The sequence below is a fragment of the Odontesthes bonariensis genome, chromosome 15 (assembly GCF_027942865.1).
Source record: "Odontesthes bonariensis isolate fOdoBon6 chromosome 15, fOdoBon6.hap1, whole genome shotgun sequence".
In the NCBI taxonomy this organism is placed as follows: Eukaryota; Metazoa; Chordata; class Actinopteri; order Atheriniformes; family Atherinopsidae; genus Odontesthes; species Odontesthes bonariensis.
In genome coordinates, this window is record NC_134520.1 from 221,230 (window position 1) to 246,118 (window position 24,889).

The window sequence follows — 24,889 nt, forward strand, 5'->3', positions numbered from 1 at the left end:
CTGCGTGTTATTCCCCTCTCTCTGCCCCTTTCTTCCTGTGTCTCTTCACTGTCCTATATATAATAAAGGCATAAAAAGCCCCCCAAAAAATGCTAATAGCCTGTTCTGTACTGTTAATGTTCTACAATACATACCATTCCCAAATTAATTCTGGTATGTGTGTGTGTCTTAATGTTGCTATTCACTTCCAGGGCTCCAAGGTGTTCTTCTGTTCTTCTGATCCTGGTCCATACTTAATAACTGGCCGGGTTACACTTAATTTGTAGTTTTATGAGTAGACTTTCTTTAAGTTTAACTGAGGTCTACTGTTTCACTTCAACTGGCGACCTGTCAAGGGTGCACCATGGCTCTCGCCCAATTAGCTAGGAAAGGCTCCAGTCCCCCCGAAACCCTGAATTGGATTAAGGGGGTATAGAAAATAGATGGATGGATGTTTTATTTCATCAGTTAGAACCGTGTAATTGTTTGTTAGTTTGTTCGTCTGTTTACATTAGCTCATTTAATTTCTGAGATATGTGACATATGGAAAAATGGAGACACCTTTTTCACCATCACTGCTGTTTGTCAGATGAGAAGTTGCAGGACCACTCAAAACAGTCATAATTACAGTTCTCATTCTGCCATAAGAATTCACATCAAGGTAACAAACCTTGAAAAAAACAACGATTCTGTGCTATATTCTTTCTTTTTTATAAAGGTCTGAATGTAAAGGTGGTATGAATGGATAAAGAAATTTCAAGACAACATTTGTAGTTATTTTTGATTGTTTAAATTACCAATTACCTTTGGTGTCATTGAGGGGGTCCATGTGTCTGTAGATGTAGCCCTCCAGGTAGGTGTGGAAGCGGGGTGTTGGAGGGAAAAAAGCCAGACAGATGGCCATCAGTTCCCAGCCACGCTCAAGGCTATCATACCGGAAGTTCTCTGTGGTTTGACGGCACAGCTGGATGTAGAGCTCATCACGCAGACCCTGGTTACTCCACCCACGCACCACCACCTGACAGAGACAGGTAGAGAGCCATGCGAATGTAAGAGTATGGCTTTCATTCAGACTATAAAACCCCCAAATCAGGAAAATGTTGAAAATGCAAAAATAAATAAATATCAAGAGGTAAAAAATAAATTAAATTAAAAGTCCTGTCGTTCTTTTTATATTTCCTTTGACTTTTATTTATGATTAGACGGTATGAAGCAAAGATATTTAATGTATTTCTCATCCAGTTAAATTTATTTGTCTGTATGCACCCATTTCTACATTTCAGGCTGCAAAAAAATCCAGAAAAAGTTACAAAAGAGGCATTTTAGACTTCCGGCGGCGCTATGTTTATGTAGGACGCAATAGTTGCAGCTCTGCCGTTTAACCAATTTACCAAATCGATATTTGAACAAAACTCAGCAAAAACATGTCTAACGATACCACAAAGACGGGCGAAACAAAGGAGACGAAAAATCATTGGAACCAGCTGATGCTAACAAGCCTGCTAACCCCGACGAAGCTAGCGCGGGCAAAACCGCTGATGCTGCCGTGACCAACTTGGAGGGGATGCTTCACGCTATCGCCGAGTCAAACCGAGAAATACGGGGAGACATTCTGCAGATGAGTATGGATGTAAAGGAATTCAAAGGCCAAGCCGAGGAATCATTCACAAGACTTGAAACATCAGTTGGAGGTCTGAGTGCACAACTAACAAAGTTGGAAAAGAGGGTCGTTGACGCAGAGGAGCGGATAACAACTACGGAGGAGACCACCGCGACCCATGGAAGAGCCATCAGCTTCCTACTGCAACGCGAGGCGGAATTATTTGAACGGTGTGAGGATCTTCAGAACAGACACAGAAGGCAAAACTTAAGGTTGTATCAGGTTCCCGAAGGAAGCGAGGGGAGAGACATGACCACCTTCATTAAGAAGCTGCTGCCGACGGTGCTGACTGATCTGCCGCTAACCCAAGCCGACATCAGGATCGACCGGGCGCATAGAGCACTTATGCCAAAACCGAAAGAAAACGACCCGCCTCGCTCCATCGTGATTAAATTCGCGGACTACACAGTGAAGGAACAGGTCCTGCAGCAAGCCTGGAGACAGCGCATAGTGAAGATGGGTGAGAAACAGATATACTTTGATAATGACTACTCTCCAGAGCTGCAGAGGAAACGCGCTCAGGTCAGATATGTTGTTAAACAGCTGAAAGAGAAAAACGTGAAAGCGAAGTGCATGTACCCAGCCCGACTGAGGATGATGGTGGGATCCGAGGAAAAAACTTTCCAGACCGTGATGGACGCAGCGCCGGTGCTTAAGGAGTTCAACATTCAGGTCCGAGTGGATGAGCGGGATAAAGTGGAGCGAGAGCTGGCCAGGCACAGGTGGGAGACACGGGTCGCCAACCGAAGAGGGCGGAATGTCAGCATGCTTACAGAAGAGGACTGCAGGTTTTTCTTCCCATGAAGTAACTTCGAATATCGTGCAAAATGGAAGGTTTTTCCACTTTATTTAGACAGCTATGAGCAGCTGTGAATAATTTATTGCTAGATGTAAAGTTAAATTGTCTTGTTACTCTCCAGGTACAGTGGTGTTGTTGGGCTATATATCTTTTTATAATTTATCATTTTTTATTTATTTATTTATTTTTTCCTTCTTCTTGAAACCTTGTTTCAAGTTTATATTTCTCTAACTAATATTTATTTTCACTTTGCTGAGTCCAGAATGTAACGATAGCATATTATTTGGTTGTTTTGGTTTATGGCAGCAGCTGCAATTGACTTATTATGGGTGATTTACACCCAGCCATTGCAGGGCAGCAGCAGTTAACCCCATGGAGTGGGTCTGCTGCACAATGTGACATTATCCCAGAGGGCTCCCGCCACCCTCTGCCCAGTTCTATACGGGGACTGGTCACTACTGAAGAAAGGCCAGTTGAGGACTTGGAAGCCGTGTTGTTATGTCTGTTTTCTGATGTTCTTTTCTGGAAATTCATCATCGCCTCCTCTCAATGCCTTCACTACGTGCCTGGAGGAGATAAGGACGTGGTTAAATCAGAACTTTCTTCAGTTAAACTGCTCCAAAACTGAGGCCATGTTGTTCGGAACACCTCACCAGGTGCAATCTTCAACTTTGACGACTGTTTTCTTTGCTGGACAAAACATCCCCCTTTCCAATACAGTCACAAATCTTGGAGTTAGATTAGATTCCCATCTTACACTTGAAAACCACATTAAGCATCTGTCTAAAATCTGTTTTTTTCATCTTCGCAACATCTCCAAAATTCGTCCGTTTCTTTCCTTTTCTGATGCTGAGACCCTCGTCCATGCCTTTGTCTCCTCCAGGCTTGACTATTGCAACTCTCTGTTTGTTGGAATACATAAAAAATATCTCCAGAAGCTCCAATATATCCAAAACAGCGCAGCCAGGATCCTTCTGAGGGCCCGTAAATCAGCCCATATTACACCTATTCTGCATGATCTCCACTGGCTCCCTATCACCTTCAGAATTCAATACAAAATCGCTCTCATCACCCATCAGTGTTTATACGGAACCTCACCGGATTATCTGAAGGACCTTCTCACCCCACACTCACCCTCCAGATCCCTACGATCACATGAACGCAACCTACTCCACCTTCCTCGCTCCAGATTAAGGACCATGGGAGACCGGGCTTTTGCTGTGGCTGCCCCCCGTCTTTGGAACTCCCTCCCGGATTGCCTGAGAGCTCCACAATCACTGTCTGATTTTAAAAGAGGCTTGAAGACTTTTTTATTTAAGCAAGCCTACTCTGCCTCCACATGATTTTATGTTTTTATGATGTTGATTTTATTTATTTATTTATTTATTTATTTTTTTATTTTTATTTATTTATTTATTTATTTTTTTGATTTTAGTTCAACTGTGTAAGCACTTTGAGATTTTGCTATGAAAAGTGCGGTACAAATTAAATTGATTATTATTATTATTATTATTAAATTGTACATAGTTTCTGTTCTTTTTTGTGTTACCTCCTTGACAACTGACAGGATTTTTACAACAGGTGACAGTGCACTTGACATCTATAAGTTGACTACAAAGCATCATGACAGTAAGGATTAATAGAAGTGTAATATGGAAGGTTTGACTGTAGTTAGCTACAACATAAAGGGTCTGGGAAATCCAATAAAAGAAAGAAAATACTTAACCAACTCAAAGCTTTACAATGTTCAGCCGCAATGTTACAAGAGACACATCTGTCTGAGGCAGAACACCTGAAATTAAAGAGGGACTGGGTGGAACAAATATACAGTGCATCTCATGGAGGAGGGAGGAAAAGGGGGGTTGCTATCCTATTTAGAAGGAATGTTTTTTTTAACTGCGAAAAAGTATTGAAAGACAAAGAAGGCAGATATATTATGGTGATAGGTACGATTGGGGAAAATAGATTTACATTTTTTAACCTGTACGCACCAAATGAGGACTGTCCCATTTTTTTTAAGAATATAGCCTCCAAACTGGCAGATGAAGGGAAGGGAATCATAGTGGCTGGGGGGGACTATAACTGTGTACTAAATTTAAATATGGACCGGCTACCTGCTGTGAAGGGACCTCGAACTAGAAAAGCAGCTACTGTTCTGGGAATGATGGAGGGACTCGGCCTGATTGATGTATGGCGATATCATCATCCCAGAGACAGAGACTATACATATAGGTCCCAAGTTCACGGAAGTTACTCCAGATTAGACATGTTTCTTGTTTCAAAGGCTGATGTGCACAGAGTGACAGAGTGCAGGATAGAACCCATAACCTTGTCAGATCATGGTCCCATTAAGATGAAAATAAATTTAGGTCTAGAAAATAAATTCAGATACTGGAGACTTAATGTCTCAATACGGAATGACCCCCTGACCCAACAGGAAATACGTGAGAAGATAAAATAATTTATTGATATAAATGATAGCGGAGATGTTACTCCATCTATTTTATGGGATGGTGCCAAAGCTGTTGTGAGAGGACATATCATTCAAATTACATCGAGAATAAAAAGACAAAGAGAAACCAGGAGACTTGAACTGGAGACTGAAATTATTAGGTTAGAAAAAGAACACAAAATTTCAAGAAAAAAGAATACACTAGAATTATTAAAACAGGAGAGACAAAAATTAGATGATCTGCTCACATACAAAGCAGAGGGAATGCTTAGATTTGTAAAAAGAAAATATTATGAAATGGGGAATAAAGCAAGCAGGCTATTGGCTTTTCAGTTACGGAAAGCTCAATCAAACCGTGTGGTATCTAAAATGAAACACCCCGACACAAATAGAATCACCTCCCAACCGAAAGAAGTAGCAGAGGCATTTGCTGCATACTATACAAAATTATATGAAGGTCAAGAATTAACAGGGAAGGAGGAGAAAATAACAAAACTTTTGGACTCGATCCAATTGAACAGATTATCACAGGATGAGCCTGAGATGCTATCTTCTCCCATAACAGTACAGGAAATAATAGATAGTATTAGTAAATTAAAGAACAGTAAATCCCCGGGTGTCGACGGATACTCGGGGGAATATTATAAAGTTTTTGTTAACGAACTAGCCCCAATTTTATGTCGGGTATATAATTATGCGCTGGATGAAAGAGATCACCCAAAAACCTGGTCTGAGGCAATTATCACAGTTATACACAAAGATGGAAAGGACCCCACTCAGTGTATGGGTTATCGGCCAATAAGTCTGCTTTGCCAGGATTTAAAAATTCTGACCTCTATCTTGGCAAATAGAATACAAAGACACATTCGGAAATTAGTTAACTCTGATCAAACAGGGTTCATAACTGGACGGCAGGGTACTAATAATGTCAGACGAGCTCTAAATCTACAATCTATTGCTTCTGGTAGAAAGACTCCATCAATGCTTCTCAGCTTGGATGCTGAGAAAGCTTTTGATAGACTGGACTGGACATTTTTGGAGCAAACAATGGCTCATATGGGCTTTAACAAAACCTTTTTGAGTTGGATTAGAGTGTTTTATATGAATCCGAAGTCAAGAGTCAGAGTTAATGGCCAATGCTCCGACTTTTTTGATCTAGGACGGGGGACAAGGCAGGGGGATGCGCTTTCGCCAGCCCTGTTCGCTCTTAGCATTGAGCCCCTTGCGGAATTGATTAGAAGTAACCCCCTTATACAAGGAATAAGAGATGAGAGTGGAAAACAACATAAAATAACCCTATACGCGGACGACATATTATTGTTTATTGAAAATCCCCTCCACTCACTCCCGGCTCTTCTACAAAATCTTAATGAATATGGCCTAGTATCCGGTTATAAAGTCAATCCTAGTAAATCAGAAGCAATGATGATGTCTGGGATATGGCCTAGCCAGCTTGATGATATAGTGTCCTTTCGCAGATCTAAACAAGGTTTCAGATACTTAGGGATCATGCTCACTCCCCAGGTAACACAACTATACCAGGCGAATTATAAAAAGATATTTAGGATATTTAGAAATGAAGTGGCAAGATGGGATGTGCTACCATTATCCCTTTTGGGTAGAGTAGAGGCTGTTAAAATGAATCTACTTCCCAGAATTTTGTTTCTGTTTCAGTCTCTCCCAGTTGGAATCCCAACATCAGCCTTCAACATGCTGGACAAGCTTACATCTAAATTTATATGGCAAAATAAGAGACCAAGGGTGAGACTTAAAACGCTCACTCTTGGGAAGGACAAGGGTGGACTCAGCCTCCCCAATTTAAAATATTATTTCTGGGCAGCACAATTAACAGCAGTGGTAGCTTGGATTAACAATGACATAGAATCGGGATGGGTGAACATAGAACAGAGCTCATTACCAGTAATACCTTTATCCATTTTAGTGTTTCTAAACAAGCAGTCCCAGAAGAAATTTGAAATAAAAAATGTATGGGTAAAACACACGTTAAAAGTATGGTCGACAGTCCAGAAGAGAATTAGAGGAACAGCTGCCCTTTCAAGGGCTATGCAGATTACTGGAAATCCAGATTTCCCCCCCTCAACAACAGATATCACTTTTAAGAGGTGGACAGACATGAACCTGAAGGTTGTTGACCAGTTACTGTGTGACACTGGTGTACAGCAATTCCCCTATCTCCAGGACAAATTCCTTCTACCCCAAAGTGATATGTTCCGATATTTTCAGATAAGAAATCATATCACAAACCATACAGACTGGAATATAATTAAAAATGCTCCAACGAACATAGAAACTTACTTTATTAATATAATTAAACATCAATTACCCAATAAAAAGCATGTTTCCCATATATACAGAAACCTGTTACTAGATACATCAGACAATACTTTTTATATCAAAACCAAATGGGAGCTGGAGTTAAATATTATAATTGAGGATGGGGAGTGGGAAACAATGTGCACTGGATGTCATAAAGGTATCAATAGTAACATATGGAAGGAGTTTGACTGGAAGATGAAGACTAGGTTCTTTAAGACGCCTGCCGTGATCTCTAAATTTGTAAATAACCCAGCAGCAATATACTGTTGGAGAGGGTGTGGAATGGTGGGCGACCACTCACACATATTTTGGGATTGCCCAATGATGCTTCCCTTTTGGAAGGGGGTAAAGTGCGAGATAGATAAAGTTCTGGGAATCAATGTACTATTCACCCCAAGTCAGTTTCTTTTTGATCTAACTCCTGAAGGCTTGTACACTAGAGACCAAAAGCACTTGTTACATATACTTTTGATGACTGCTAGAAAAATGGTGACAATAAAATGGATGAATCCACAGCCACCTACAGTGGCACAATGGAAACAGAAGCTGAGGGAGGTGTATGGAATGGAAGCTTTAACCGCTCAACTACAATTAAGGTCTGATGTTTTTGTGAGGTGGCTACCTATAGCAGGATATCTTTCTAACTGAGGGGAATCCCACAATATACTGGAGTGTCTTAACTGTCCCTTGATTTATTTATTTATTTACGTACTTGTTATTTTTCACTCATTAGTAGTATCCAGGTTTCTGGGCCCCAATTTTTTTTTTTTTTTTTTGTCGCTAGTAGGCAAGGCAAGGCAAGGCAATTTTATTTATAGAGCACAATTCATACACAGGGCAATTCAAAGTGCTTTACAGCTACATAAAATCACAAGAAGGCAATAAAACCATTAAAAAGGAATAAAAAAATAAAAGAAAGAAATTAAAAAAGAAAGAAATTTAAAACCCATTAAAATAATCATTAATTAATTAAAAAGTGAAGAGTGCAGATAAAATACTTTCAGGTGTCATATGCACAGCTAAATACAACTGTTTTCAGCCTGGATTTAAACATTGTCAGAGTTGAGGCCTGTCTCACATCTTCTGGAAGACTGTTCCAGATTTTAGGGGCATAAAACTGAAACGCAGCCTCAACTTGTTTAGTCCTGACTCTGGGCACCAGCAGGAGACCCCTCCCTGAGGCAGGAGACCCCTCCCTGAGGCAGGAGACCCCTCCCTGAGGCAGGAGACCCCTCCCTGGGGCAGGAGACCCCTCCCTGAGGTTCTCAGAGCCCGAGTTGGTTCATATGGCTCTAACATGTCAGAGATGTACTTTGGCGCTTGACCGTGAAGAGACTTGTACACAAGCAGAGCTGTTTTAAAGTCTATTCTCTGAGCGACAGGAAGCCAGTGCAGAGACCTGAGCACTGGACTAATATGGTCGTATTTCCTGGTTCTAGTCAGGACTCGAGCAGCAGCGTTCTGGATGTACTGCAGCTGTCTTACAGCCCGTTTAGAGCCCAGTGAGCAGGCCGTTACAGTAGTCTAACCTGCTGGAGACAAACGCATGGATCAGTCTCTCTAAGTCTGGTTTAGACACTATTCCTTTGATTCTGGCAATGTTTTTTAGATGGTAAAAAGCTGCTGATGTTACAGATTTAATGTGGCTGTTAAAGTTCAGGTCTGAGTCCAATATTACCCCGAGATTTCTAACTTGATAGTTAGGTTTTAGAGAGAGAGTCTCAAGGTGACTGATAACACTTTCTCTTTGTTTCTGTGGGCCACAGACAATGATTTCAGTTTTGTCTGAGTTTAGCTGGAGGAAATTGTTTTGCATCCACACACTGATCTGTTCCATGCAGTGACACAATGTATCTACAGGCCTGTGTTCTCCTGCCGTCAGTGACACGTAGATCTGAGTGTCATCTGCATAATTGTGGTAGGACACATTATAGCTGCGTATTAGCTGGCCTAGTGAAAGCATGTACAGATTGAACAATACGGGTCCCAGGATTGACCCCTGGGGAACCCCACAGGTCATAGCCATTTGGTCTGAGACACAGTTACCAATTTCAACAAAATATTTCCTGTCCTCCAGATAGGACTTGAACCAGTTTAAAGCACGACCAGAGATTCCCACCCAGTCTTCCAGCCTCTGTTATAAGATCGCATGGTCAACTGTGTCAAAGGCAGCACTCAGGTCCAGCAGAACTAAGACTGAGACTTTACTTGCATCTGTGTTCAGGCGGATGTCATTTGTCACCTTGATCAGAGCTGTCTCAGTGCTGTGGTGGGGCCTAAAGCCTGATTGGAAAGTATCAAAAGCATTGTTAGACAGGAGAAAGTCACTAAGCTGTTGGTATACAACTTTTTCTAGGACTTTGCCTAAGAATGGCAGGTTTGATATGGGCCGGTAGTTGCTCAGTACTGTGGCATCAAGATTGCTCTTCTTTAGAAGAGGCTTAATGACAGCAGTTTTTAAGGCCTTTGGAAATGTTCCAGTCTGGAGTGAGATGTTGACTAGATGAGCAAGTTGTGGTAACAAACTGCTCAGCACAGACTTTAGGAATCTAGTGGGCAACTCATCAAGGCAGCACGTTGATGAACTCAGACTGCAGATGGTCTCTTCGACTGTTTTGTCAGTAACAGGTGTGAAATGTGTCAGCTCTAGGTGTCTAGCTGGCTGCAGAGTAGTTATTTGTGTTGTGGAAATTATTGCATTTTTAATGCCTTGAACTTTGTCATTAAAGAATATTGCAAACTCATTACACTTGGATGTAGAAATGAGTTCTAAAGGCAGTGAAACTGGAGGGTTTGTTAATCTGTTTACTGTAGCAAACAGGACACGAGAGTTGTTACTGCAGTTTTTGATGATTTCAGAAAAATAACTCTCCCTTGTTCTACGCAAAGTCTGGTTGAACAGACATAGCTTTTCTTTGTAAGTCTCATAATGAACCTGGAGCTTTGACTTGCGCCATTTCCGTTCGGCTCTCCGGCACTCCCTTTTCTGTGCCCTGACCGACTCTTCTTTCCTCCATGGCGCCCTTTGCCTACTTTTAACCATTCTAACCTTGACAGGAGCAATGGTATCCAAAACATTTAAGAGACTTGATGTGTAAGAGTTCAACAGATCATCAACATCAGAACACGGGGTGTTCTCAAACCTAATCATTTCCATAAACTGTGTCCCTGTTCTGTCATTTATGAGTCTTCCCCAAACCACTGCAGACCCAGCTGGTGTTTTGGGTAAAGTAGATAGGTCGAAGAAAACACAGAAATGATCAGATAAAGCAACATCAACGACATTCACGTTTGAAATAACAACACCCCTTGAAATGAGCACATCTAGAGTGTGCCCTCTGTTGTGGGTGGGCTCAGTCACATGCTCAGATTTCTCTGATTGGACAGTCTGATTGTCCCTCTCTTCACTCCATCCTTGGACCTCTGGTTGAGATGGTGTTTACCAACACAGAGGCCCTTAGTGTCCTAGACAACAGCATTGACGCTGTTGGAAATGACAGCTGTGGGCACCGGTGGTGGGGGCCAAGCTGGGGGGGCTTTGGTCGATGGAGTAGGCTGGGGAGAGAGAGGGGCTCGATGCTTCTTTGAGGATAGAATTCTTGATCTTGCCATGTTTGGCGTGAGAGGAACCATTTTAATCCCCGATTTCACCAAGCTTTCAAGGTGATCAGGAAATCTCCTGGGTGACGGTGGAGAAGAGAACGATGGTGAAACATCTCTGGAGGGTGTAGATGCAGCAGGTGGGTCCCAGGCCTGTGGTGAGGCCCGTGGTGAAGGTGATGGTGAAGCTGCTGAATCCTGTGTCCGGGATGCTGGAGGTGCTGCTGTGGCTGCTGTGGCTGAATCCTTTGCTGGGTCCTTAGGTGGCGAGGCAGGAGCTCTTCTCTGGCTCGTCTTCTCTCTCTGCGGCAGCACAGGACCCGGTCCTGGTCCTGGTCCTGGTCCTGGCCCTGGCCCCTTCTGATGCCTCAGAGCGTGGAGAAGATTATCCGTCAGTCGTCTCACTCCACCTCTGTTCAGGTGTGGGCCTTTTCTTTGAAAGAGATCATCTCTTTGCCAGAAAAGATTAAAGTTCTCGATGAAATGAGGTCCTCTGGACTCACAGACTTTGGACAGCCATGAGTTCAACTGAAGCAGCCGGCTGAATTTATTGATCCTCCTGTCGATGTTTGGGAGAGGTCCACTTATGAATGTTGGTATTGTCACTTTATCAAGACTCTCAAACAGTTTCTCAAAGTCTTTTTTTAAGATTTCAGACTGATTCTCTCTGATGTCCACACACATAATCTGTGAATGTTGTCAAGGAATGTTTGTGTTTCGCTTAATAAAAATAAAGTTAAAAAAAAGGCATTTTAGATGTAAAATTAGGTGAAAAGCTTTTTCAAGCAGGTGATGTCACAGGTGACTTTAACCATGACTTGGTCCAAAAGTAGCCTTCATGAAAGAATGAGTCTTCAAGTAGCAAGTTGGGCAGAGGTTCTCCTGTTTGTCCACAAATGTGTAAGAAATTCAATTTTAAGTGGTCAAAAACAATGTTCCTCAAAGAGAGATTGGAAGGGGTTTGTATATTTCTCCCTCTACAGTGCAGAATATCATTAAAGCATTCAAGGAATCTGGAGGAGTTTCAGTGTAAAGGACAAGGGAGCAAGCCTAAGTTGGACCCCCGTGACCTCTGATCCCTCAGACAGCGCTGCATCAAGAACCGTCATTTATCAACAGCTGATAGAAGCACACGGACAAGGGAGGGGGAATTAAAGCCATACATGGCAGTTATACATAAGTAACACGGACAAGGTAAAGATAAATATTGTGCAAATAAATGAAAGAGCAGACGGTATATACACAAGGCGATAATAAATTATTGTAGCTATTGACAAATTTAAAACTATCAAATGTTGACAGCTGTGCACATTGCAGTCAATAGAGTGTTAGAGTGGAATGTTAAATATAAATAGGCCTTGGGGACAACGGTCGCTCTCCTCTGTGTCCAGCAGAGCTGGCGTCCTGAGAGGAGCCACTCCAACTCTGGGAACATATGAGGGGTCCTGCAGAATCCTGCACGCTGTCCTCAGTGTCTGCCGGTCACACTGGGAGTCAGATCATGTTATGGTGAGGGGTTCTGTACTGCAGGCTGATGGAGGGGTACCAGCAGACAATAGAGAAGGTGAGGAGACTTGATAAAGGAGTAATAAAAGGTCCTGAGGATGTCCTCGCTGCCCCAGAAGCTGTTGAGCTTCCTCAGGAGATACTGCCGATGCTGGCATCTCCGTAGGATGTCCTCGGTGTTGGAGGCAAACTTTAGGGTGTAGTCAAAGATTGTGCCCAGGTACTTGTACTCCTCCACCAACCCCACAGTTTGCCCTCCGATTGTGGTGACTGCTCCTGTCGCCAGCTCCCTCTGCTTGCTGGAGAAGGTCACCACCATGTCCTTGATTTTCTCCACATTGAACTTCTCCAGGGAAGCATCATCACACCACTGGACAAACAAAGTCTGTGAGGGTGGACCTGCAGTCATGGCTGTACCGGATGACCAGCAGAGGTAACAGGACGCAGCCTTGAGGGGAGCCAGTGGAGGTGAAGGAGAGGCCAGAAAAGGCGTTGTTGACCAGCACTTTCTGTGTCCTGTTGGTCAGGAAGTCAATGATCCACAGAGTGAGCTGGTCGTCCAGGTGGAAGCGGCAGAAGAGTTTCTCTTCCCGCTGTGTGGTTGCAGAGTGTTGAATGCAGACAAGAAATCTGCAAACAGTAGTCTGGCTGACGTGTTGGGGAGTTCCAGGTGCTTGTGTACCGTGTCCATGATGAATATTTTCAGTGGTGCTAGTGCATCCAGTGAGGATGTTCTCAATGGCTCAGCTGTAGAAAGCCATGAGGATGCGGGGACTTGTGCCAAACCTCTTCAGTCTGCTGCGCCTTTGTCACAGTTTTGTCAGTGTGAACTGTCTATGTCAGGTCCTCTGCCAAGTCCATTCCAAGGAAACAGAAGCTGCTCACTCCCTCCACAGCGGCTCCATTGATGGTGATGAGGGTGTGTGCTCCTCTACACCTTCCCAAGTCCACTATCAGTTCCTTCGTCTTTGTGATGTTGAGAGCGAGGTGGTTCTTCTGGCACCAGTGTGTCAGGATGGTGATCTGTATGCAATCTCATCGCTGTTGGTGATGATCCCCATCACTGTCATGTGGTCTGCAAACTTCACAATTATGTTGGAGCTGTTAGTAGCTGTGCAGTCATAGGTGTAGCGTGAGTACAGGAGAGAGTTCAATACACACCTCTGGAGAGTGCCGGTGTTCAGTGTGACAGAGGATGAGATAATGCTGCCCAGTCTGACCACCTGGTGTCTGACTGACAGGAAGTTGAGGATCCAACTGCACAGAAAGGTACTTGGTCCCTGGTCCCATAGTTTCTGGTCCAGCTTCAAGGAAACAATGGTATTGAATGTTGAGTTGTAATTACAAACACCTTTCTTACAGAGATGTCTCTTTTCTCCAGATGGGAGAAGGCAGTGTGTAGTGTCAGGGCTATGATGTCATTAGTGAACCTGTTATACCTGTGATATCTGTTATGGTATGTGAATTGGAGAAGATTCAGTAAGTCAGGCAGCATAGAGCAGATGAAGTCCCTGACTAGCCTCTTAAAGCATTTGCTTATGATAGAGGCCAGGGTAACTGGTCACCAGGCGTTTCAGGATGCAACTGTAGAAGATTAGGATAAATGGACAATGGTTATCGTCTTGAAGCAGGCAGGAACAACAGACACGTAAGGCAGCGGCTACTCCAGCTCCCGATAGAGATTTGCGTTTTTTGTTAAATATGTTGTCTGTACCGTCACAGTCTTGTACGAGAATAGTCTATAACAGGACTACTTTACTTGGGCTACGAAACTCCAACTTCTCCGATAATCTTTCTGGAGTTACTCTGGCTTTGGAACCCGTAACACTCCGCGAGCTAGGCATTCTACAACGGCCAGATCCAGGGGCTTGCAAAGCAGCGGACTCCCCTCCCCCCACCGGCCGACACTGGAGCTGCCACAAGCGGTGTGCCAGACCGAGAAAGCGGGGCAGTCGTGCGGGTATCAGCGCCAGGCTAAAAGCTAACCCATATAGACCAGCACTTCCTTCTATTCTGCTATCCAACATTCGTTCGCTGGAAAACAAAATGGACTACCTCAGACTGGATTTATCAACACAAAGAAAGGTGAGAGACTGCAACGCCATCATCCTCACAGAGACGTGGCTCAATAACACCGTTCCGGACAACGCCATTCAGGTGGACGGACTAACAACATTTCGGGCGGACAGGAATCATACTCTCAGCGGTAAATCGCGTTTGTATCTATTTCAATAACAATTGGTGTACAAACGCAGAAATTGTCTCAAGCCACTATTCTGAGAACACTGAATTTCTTACACTTAAATGTTCGACCATTCTACATGCCAAGAGAATTCACAGCCATCAACATCACAGCTGTGTACATTCCACCCAGTGCGAACACAAAGGAAGCACTGTCTATATTATATCAGTCTGTCAGCTTAATGCAGAACACTAACCCGGACACTGTCTACATAATTGCTGGCGATTTCAATCAGGCCAAACTGAAGACAGTACTTTCACATTATTACAAACATGTGAACTTTGCGACCAGGCGAGAGAACACTCTTGACCAGGTCTACACCAACATCAAGCAGGCATTCAGAGCAGTTCCACACCCCCACCTGGGGAACTCGGACCATCTTTCTGTTATGCTAATCCCAGTTTACAGACCACTATTGACCAGGAACAAGCCGTCTGTGAAGCAAATCAGAGCATGGCCAGAGGGAGCCACCTCAGCTCTCCAAGACTGTTTTGACTGCACAGACTGGACTGTCTTTAGGGAAGCTGCCACTACCAGCCATCATGTCAACTTGACGGAATACACAGAGTCTGTGACTGGATATATATCCAAAAGCATGGAAGATGTGATCGTCATCAAAAACATCACCACAAGAGCCAACGACAAACCCTGGTTCACCAGGGCGGAACATGAACTCCTGAGAGCACGGAATGTTGCCTTCAAGTCTGGTGACAAAGAAGCCCTTAGATCTGCCAGGGCTGCCTGGAACAGAGGCGTGAGAACAGCCAAACGTGCCTATGGACAGAAAATTCAGGTACACTTCACAGACACAAAGGACCACAGGCACCTGTGGCAAGGCATTCAGTCAGTCTCTGACTACAGGCCAACACCCCCAACCTGTGAGGACAACATTGACTTCCTCAACACACTCAACACATTCTTCAGCCGGTTTGAGGAAAAAAACACCTCCACACCAACAAAAATCCCTCCCTGCATGAACAATGAAACACTACACCTGGACCCAGCATTGAAACTATAGTGCTGTCAACAAGAGAGTCAAGTGTTGCTGGAGTAAAGTTTAGGTAGTCGTCCTCTGTCATATCTGCACATGGCAGTGAAGAAAAGGATGATGGAATTAATTCTTTAAATCTGGTTACAGCATCCTCTGATAGACACCTTCTATACGTAAATTTCTTCTCAGAAACTGTATAGTCAAGTAATGTAAACTCAAAGGTTATCAGAAAATGGTCAGATAAGACAGGGTTATGAGGGAACACTGTTAACTGTTCACTCTCAATGCCATCAGTCAGCACAAGATCAAGGGTGTGATTAAGGCAGTGAGTCGCTCTGTGAACACTCTGAGAAAATCCAATAGAGTCCAATATAGAATTAAAGTTCATATTCAGGCTATCATTTTCAACATCTACATGAATATTAAAGTCACCCACCACAATGACTTTATCTGTACTCAGCACTAACTGGGATAAAAACTCTGAGAATTCAGACAGAAACTCAGAATAAGGGCCAGGTGGACGATACACAACAACAAACACAAGAGGTTTCTGGGATTTCCACTTTGCGTGGGAAAAACTGAGAATCAGAGATTCAAAAGAGCTCAAACTAATCTTGGGTCTGGGACTGATTAGTAACCCTGATCTGAAAATAGCTGCCACTCCTCCTCCTCTGCCTGTGGTTCCAGGTAGAGCCCTGCACTCCCGCGGGACCCAACGCAAAGCAGTGCGGCGCGGGACACATTTTGAAAGCTCATTGCGGGCGTGGGCGGGAGCGGTGATAAGCTGCAGTCCCGCTAACTAAAAACGTGTTTAATATAAAAGCTATAATGATCTCCTGCTGCTGAAAACAACTGAAAAGAAATAAAGCCTAACTAAAAGAAGTTAAAAAGAGCGATCCATCTCTCCTTTTATTCAGGAGATGCGTTTGCACAACGACGAGGGACAGGGCATGGGTAACCTACTTAAATAATAATTGGATTACATGTTACATTTTCAACATTCTGGGTTCAGAAAAGGTAGGGTAATTAATAACACATATTGTTTTCATTCCACTTGTTTGCATTTAAATCAATGATGTAACGTGAGCTGTAGGCTTAGATATTTATGCTCAAATCCACTCAAAGTAGGGGGCGGGGCTCCATCACGCTGTGTTTAAAATCATATTAACTAAAAATATATACTTTTACTTCCAAGAATGGAAATGTGAGGAGTGGCATATAACATATGTACAATGTATTATTCTTAATATTCGCGGTAGATTTTGGTAGGTATGTTGGGCTTATTGCTGTAAAGCCTCAGCTGCTTGTGCCATCTAATGCGCTCCTGCACTATGTGCCCCCCGTGAAGGATCGGACAGTGGTGTGCGCAGCTAAGATCATGTTTCTTTCCTCAAGCCAATGACAAGAACTTCCGTGAGAAGTAACGCAAACGTCTGAATCATGCGGGAATTGCGGGCGGGAGCGGGACTGTAAATTCTGTCCCGCGCAGGCCTCTAGTTCGAGGAACGTGAACATTTAAACAGTCAGAGGGAGTTGCTTCATTAATGCTAACATGATCCTCCTGCTGCAGCCAGGTTTCTGTAAGACTAAATATATCAATATGATGATCACACATCAACTCATTCACTAGCAGAGACTTGGAAAGGAGAGATCTGATATTCAGCAAACCACATTTAATAGTTTGATGTTTTTGTTCAGTTAAAGTTTTTGTTTTAATAATTTTTTTTTGCACAAGAGGATTTGCTCCTTTTGTGTTAATCGATTGGGGGGGTAGCAGCAGGTGGGAAGCTGCAGAGAAGTGTGTAAGACTACAACTCTGCATCCTGGTCTGAGCCCTGGGTTGTCATGTTTTAGGGTGGCAAATAAATTCATCCATATTTCTAGAAATGAGAGCTGCTCCTTCCAAAGTGGGATGGATGCCGTCTCTCCTCATCAGACCAGGTTTTCGCGAGAAAGATTGCCAATTACTATCCAGAGAAAACTACGGAGTCCGACATTGTTTTGGCAAAATCACACACCGATGCAACATTAATTTTAGTGACCTCCGATTGGCGTAACCGGGTGTCATTAACGCCGACGTGAATAACTATTTTACCATATTTACGTTTATCCTTAGCCAGCAGTTTTAAATAGGATTCTATGTCGCCCGCTCTGGCCCCTGGAATGCATTTGACTATGGTTCGCTATGGTGTCTCTAATACAGAGATACTCATTGCGCGGCTCGCAAGCCACATGCGGCTCCCCAAGCTTTAATTGGTGGCTCGCACTCGCATAGTAGCTTAGAACAAAATGGGAACAATAACAATAAAACTTTTCAAATAACACACAGCAAATAATGCACAGTATTAAGTATTTTTATTAAGTATTAATTAAGGCTTAATGGTGTTTCCTAAAGGGGGCTCTGTTAAACCTGGCAACACAGCCCGCTTAAACCACCGTCACACTTGACCACAGTGCACGCTAGCTCCTTTAGCCAGCGCGAGATGCAGGCACAATGGATCGTTTTTTGATTAACAAAGGGCAAAAACCAGCACAAAAACCATGCTCATCTTTAATATCGCACTATGATTACAACAACAAACTACAAATACAACCTGAAGAAAGTCAAGGACATGCATGCCAGCTTCCGCTCATCCCAGTATTAAGGTAAATATGGTCTTAATTGAAAATGTATTGGCTGTGTTGTTTCTTTTTTTGTGGGATGTTTTATATGTAGAAATGCATATTTGCAAAAGGGGACTTAGTATGTTGTCGTAAAAGTGGCTCTTCCCTTGATTTTGCTCTTCCAATGTGGCTCTTGTGAAAAAAATAGTGAGTATCACTGCTCTAATGCCACGTTTCTGACTATGGAGCTGCCAGTTACCAGGGTTTTGTCAGGGCTCTCAAGTCTCACGCAATGAGCGTGAAACACACGCATTTCAATAAGTTCACACGCTCACACGCCACACATGCCATTTCTCACGCTGAGAAATGATCAACTTCGTCGAACAGAAATTCTAATGGCCGATACTATAAACGAGTCAATGGCAGGTTACTGTGCGCTCGTACAGCTCAGAACTATAGCTCTGGTACAGCTGTCTTGATTTACTGGCTCCCTGTAGCTGCTCGCATCCAGTTTAAGACTCTGGTGCTGGCCTACAGGGCAGTGGAAGGAACAGCTCCTTCATACCTCCAGGCTATGGTCAAGCCCTACACCCCCGCCCGACCACTTCGCTCTGCGGCCACCAGCCGCCTGGCTGCCCCGTCACTCAGGGGTCCCTGTGCACGATCGACACGGTCACGGCTTTTCTCTGTTCTGGCACCCCGATGGTGGAACGATCTCCCGACTGATATCAGGACAGCTGAGTCGCTGCCCATCTTTCGCCGTAGGCTGAAAACCCACCTCTTCAGGAAAAACTACCCTGATCCGCCCTCTTAGGACAGCATCTGCGCCGTCCTAGTTCCTTACGCACTTATTGTTTCCTCCACCACTGGCACCCTCTATATTTTCATTACCCCCTACCCGAACCAGGGTTTGAATCCCAGTCCTGCTTTTCTTACCTCTTTTATTTCTTCCCCTACCTGAACCAGGGTTTGCATCCCATTCCTGCTTTTCTTACCTCTTTTATGTCTTCCCCTACCCGAACCAGGGTTTGCATCCCCACCCCGCTGTGACTGGTGTGCAGTTGGTGAGAGGCTGGTTGGTTATCGCACTTACTCTAGCACTAGTTTTGCTCTTAGCTGTTTGGTATTAGAAGGAAATGCACTTATGATTTCTTGTGACCTGAAGTTCTTTTGCCTACCGATGTTGAACGCACTTATTGTAAGTCGCTTTGGTTAAAAGCGTCTGCAAAATGACCGTAATGTAATGTAATTTAGCAACCCATCGGCAAATCACAAAATAGAATTTCTCAGCCAATCAGAAAACAGAATTTCTTGTTGCCGGGTGTGAAATAGCTTTCAGCTGCAAGCACGCGTCCCATGAATGCACAGCGGACATAGCCTATTATGCTCTGAATGCGTGCAGAAGTTGTAGACGAGCTGGAGGTGGAAGAGAACCGTCAGGATCATCAGCAGGTCATATCTTCATTTATTTGAATCTTTTATTAGTTACTATAGTTTTCCTACTCCTTGTAAAAGACCAATACCTGCCGATTAAAGTGTTCGTTGGAGTAGTAGGCCTAAATATTCAGCACACACCCTTTGACATGAGCAACTTAATGAAAAATGAAAAGTATGTAGGAGTGTAATTAGGCTTCCGTGGTTAATTTTTTTCAAAGGTGACTGGTATGAACAGATTCCCAATAAGGCTATCTACAATTGCCAAACTGGTATTAGTTCTGCCACACTGAAATGCTGATGCAGAGAGGGTTTTTTCCATGGTGGGGCTCAATAAAACCAAGACCAGGAACACTTTGTTTCTGAATGGAACTCTGTCATCCATCATGACTGTGAAAATGGCTGACATTGAGCCACAGTGCTTTAAATGGGAGCCCCCAATATCAGTCATCAAGCATCAAAATCTGCCACAAACACTTACAACAACACTCATAAACAAACACCTAAAACAATTTATTTTAAAATATAGCAGAATTTAGTGTAAAAGTGAAGATTTGTGATTTTGGTATAAATAAAACAATTTCTTTGTTCTTTAAGTAGCTAGTTTATGGCGATAGGATACTGCAAGGGACCCCCCCCAAAAAAAACCCGAAAGAAACCCCCCCACGCACATGGCCCGGCCCCTGCCCTGCCCGAATCTCACTCCAAGCAAACTTGAAAGCTTGAGAGCCCTGGTTTTGTCCTCAGCGGGTGTGTCGCTGAGTGGGGAAAATCTGTTTGAAGCGTGGACAGGTCGATGGTGAACAACGGGCTTGACTTTAGAGCTATGCCTCTTCCTGACAGTCACCCAGCCACGTTGTAATCCTGGCTGCTCAGGTTCTGCTAGGGGAGGCTAATTGAGCTAGCTATGCTAGGTGGCTCCACACTGGCTAAAGGGACCTGGCTCGCAATCGGGTGGTTTTCAACGGTGCAGAGCCGAGCTTCCAATTCAGATAACCTCGCCTCCAAAACTACAAAAAGACTACATTTGTTACATGTACCATTATCGCTAAAGGAGGCAGAGGAGTAACTAAACATCTGACACACGGAGCAGGTGAAAGCAGGAGATGGAGGGAGAGAACTGGTAGCCATGCTACGCTAGAGAAGCAGACACACCGCTAATAAGTGAAAATAAAGATTAAAGATCTGTAGGAGTGTGTTAGAATAGAACAAGTATGCAATAGAATTAACTATGCAAAAATGTGTAAATTATAGGTCAAAAGAAAGTGATTTTTAATAACCCAAGAGGAGCAAGAAGTTCCACAGTACACAAACAAGGTAACAGGAAGTGATGCGATACGTTTTACCGCAAAGCAAAGGACGAGGTAGGAGGGAGTATGTAAGATTTAACACACAAAAGGGAGTCCACGATGAGGCTGCCATCTTCGGCACCATCTTATTCTGTTTTTACTTGTTTCACAATCACCCATTCACGGGAGAAACACATTCGGTCTTTTGGCGTAATTGTTCACATACATGTGAACAAGGGTGCCCATCCGATGACTCAGGCCAGAAAAAACACAACATCAGCAAATCCTCCCACTCAATTTCTCCAACATTTTTCTCCATGCATGGATGTTTTCAAAATGGTATGGATCTAACGTCAAGAATTTTTACAAGCATATTTATCAATGTGCAATGACAAAGATACATTGTGAGGAGATGGGTAGCAGTAAACCTTCTCTACTAGCCTTTTCTCAAAACTGGCCACCATGTTTATTACTGCAGACCCTAGGACCCGACAACTAGTCAAATTTGGCCCTAGTATTCCTTGTATGCTGCTTGTGTGACATGTATTTCTGCTGTTCTCGTTCATAAAGTTTCCCCTAAGAGGCTGCAAGACTGTGTCTGACTACTCTAGTGCTTTCTCCAGAAACTCTATCAAACTATCTTTCCAGATGAAATGAAATTGTTCATAACGGTTATTGATTTCTAGCCAGCACTCCCTTGAAAAAGAGTTTCTTAATCACAAGGGGTTTTTCCTGGTTAAAAAAAGGTTTGAAAAAATTAATGTCCAATTACAGATTTTAATACCTCCTAAAAGATTTTTTCATAGTTATTAAATTATAGAATGTGTCACACCAAATTGTCAGCAAGTTGCAGTTGTTCTGATAGTATTGTGTATATTTTTGGGATTTCTTCTCAACGATTTTAAGCTGGTTTTGAAGCTGTGCTGCTTGAGTGGATTCTCATTGTATTTTTGACACCACACCCAAGTCCCTAACGATTGGAAAAAGAAACACTGTGGATGTCAAGCAGTAGCAAAACAGAGCAACAGGTGGAGGGAGTTCAGGCCAGGTCTTCCGTTGATACTGATAGGGAATGTCAGATTACGAGCAAATAAAATTGTTGAGCTTGGAGTTCAGGAGGAAAGAATACTGAGAATCCAGTATTATATTCACTGAAACATGGCTGTAGGAGCTTATACCGGACTTAAACGCAACTTTACTCAGCATATCATCCTTGGGTTGGTGTAGAAGATGTCATCATCTACCTGATTTAGCAAACCCAACCTCATCTGGACAAAACAGGCAGCAGGATTTTTTTTTTTATTTCTCCAGTTCTTTGAATAAATTATGTATATATTTTAATTAAAACTGTATTTATTTTCAACTAACTGAAAAAGACAATTATGTACAATGTACAGACGTGACTATACACAGTGAAGAGAAAGAAATTAGATCAACAAAACATACACGGGTTAATTAAATCAAATGTTAAAGAAGCAGAAAAAAATACATAGAGGGTGTCCTTGGAGGGATGTATTGAATGTGTCATTGAGTGAGATCACAGTTCACAGAGTGAGTTTAACGGATATTTTAAAAAAAATATGCACGTATAGCTTTAAATATGCATATCTAGAGTCAAAAGCATAGAGACATGAACCAATTTACACTGCCACAGGGTTTTGTCTTAAAATTCTGGAAAACTTGGGAATTTTATGAATAATATGCATTATAGTTTTCCACATCTTTTGTTCCTATTATAAAGGTCGGAAAGATGGGACACAGCGAAAATAATTTCTAAGAATGTCTGAAGTCACAGTCCATCCTTTAGTTGATCTGCATCCTTCCAGTGTATTGCGATCAGTCTTTTAGCTGTCATAAATTTAGTTATTAGAATTTGTTTGTAAACTTTGGACAGGACTCGTTCAACATTCAATTCAATTAAAAAATACTTTATTTATCCCAGAGGGAAATTAAATGTTGATGTAACTCAATTAAATCAAGGAGTTATTATAGATGCTGATGGCTGTGGGCAGGAAATATTTCCTGTAGCGGTCCGTTTTGCATCCAAACTGAAGAAGCCTTTGACTGAAGAGACTCTGTTTTCCGATAACAGTCTCATGGAGAGGATGTTCAGGGTTGTCCATAATTCTCTTGATTTTATGCAAAATCCTTCTTTGCATTATTGTCTCCAGAGGTTCCACAGTCGTCCCCAGAACAGAACCAACCTTCTTTATCAGGTTGTTGAGTCTTTTTAGGTCCCTGGTTCTGATGCTGCTGCCCCAACAGATGACGCAAGAGGAAATGACGCTCTCAACAACAGACTTGTAGAAGATCTGCATTATCTTGCTGCAAACCTTGAAGGACCATAGCTTCCTCAAGAAGTAGTCTGCTCTGTCCTTTCTTGTAGATGGCTTCACTGTTGTGTCTCCAGTCCAGTCTGTTGTCCACATGAACACCAAGGTATTTATATTCCTCAACCAACTCCACTTCTTCTCCCATGATGGAAACAGGGTTTGATCTGACCCTGTTTCTCCTGAAATCTACAATCATCTCCTTTGTTTTGTTAACATTCAAGATGAGATGATTGTTCCCACACCATGCCACAAAGCGGTCCACCAGCTCTCTGTACTCAGCTTCTTGTCCATCTCTGATACACCCGACAACTGCAGAGTCATCTGAATATTTCTGTAGATGACAGGAGTTCTTTCTATACACCTCCTTGCTCTCTCTGATCTTGACTTTGAGCTGCTTCTGTATACTCCTCAGTAACTCCCTGTCTCGCTCCCTAAAGGCTCTTTTTTTCTTGTTCAATAGTTCCTTTAGCTCACTGGTGATCCAGGGTTTGTTATTAGGGAAGCATCTCACTGTTCTGGTGGGGATGGTGTTGTCCACACAGAAGTTTATATAGTCAGTCACACACAGTCATGGCATTAATGTCCTCTCCATGTGGCTTACAAAGAGAAATCCAATCGGTTGCATCAAAACAACCCTGTAAGGCTTCTTCAGCTTCCTGTGACCACTTTCTAACAGTCCTTTTTGTGACAGGTAGTCTCTGGACAAGGGGTTTATATGCTGAACAGAGAAAAACAAGGTTGTGATCTGATTTACCCAGGGGACGTCTTGATTTGGAAATGTATGAATCCTTGACATTTGTGTAAAACAAATCCAATGTCTTGTTTTCTCTGGTAGAGCAGCTGACAAACTGTTGAAAAGTTGGCGGTGTAGCAGAGAATGAGGCATGATTGAAATCACCAGATATTGCCACAAAAGAATTGGGGCGTTGTGTCTGTATCTTAGCAACAACGGAACTGATGACATCACATGCAGTGTCGGCAACAGCTGAGGGTGGAATGTAAACAGCCACCAAAACAACACTGGTGAACTCTCTTGGCAAATAATATGGACGAAAACTTACTGCCAATAGTTCAATGTCAGGACTGCAGAGACGACTCTTCACAGTAACATGTCCTGGGTGACACCATCTGTTGTTGACAAGCACTGCCAATCCACCCCCTTTCCTTTTCCTGCTCCTCTTTAAATCTCGATCTGCTCGTACAGTCAGGAAGCCCGGCAGAGAGACGCTGGAGTCGGGGATATGATCCTGCAGCCATGTCTCAGTAAAACACATTATGCTACATTCCCGATATTCTTGCTGAGTCCTTGTCAAGGCTAGAAGTTCATCCAACTTGTTAGCTAACGATCTTACATTGCCCATGATGATGGATGGCAGAGATGGTTTGAACTTCTTCTTTCTTTCTCTCCTCTTTGCTCCTGCTCTGCATCCACGATGCCTCCTTTTCAATTCCAGTGGGATTTCTGGCTTCAGTTGTCGAATTATTTCTGCTTTTCCAATGTTAATCAGCTGCTCCCTGTTGTAAACCACCCTGTTATGTTGTAAACATAACATAACATAACAGTTCAGAACATAACATAATATAACATTACATAACAGTTCAGAAGGAATAAGGCCAGATTACAAAGAAAAGTACGACCAACAATTGGGAAACAATTTTCTCA

The 24,889-nt window shown here is 43.0% G+C and overlaps 1 protein-coding gene across 1 annotated transcript in view; it reads right to left on the reverse strand.

The window, feature by feature from the left end:
• The window catches only part of arhgap39 (Rho GTPase activating protein 39), a 169,048-nt gene that overhangs the window by 62,831 nt on the left and 81,328 nt on the right, over positions 1 to 24,889 (reverse strand). Inside the window, exon 6 of the mRNA XM_075484569.1 lies at positions 784 to 997. Coding sequence (XP_075340684.1) covers positions 784 to 997 — 214 coding nt within the window. The remainder of the gene's footprint in view (positions 1 to 783; positions 998 to 24,889) is intronic.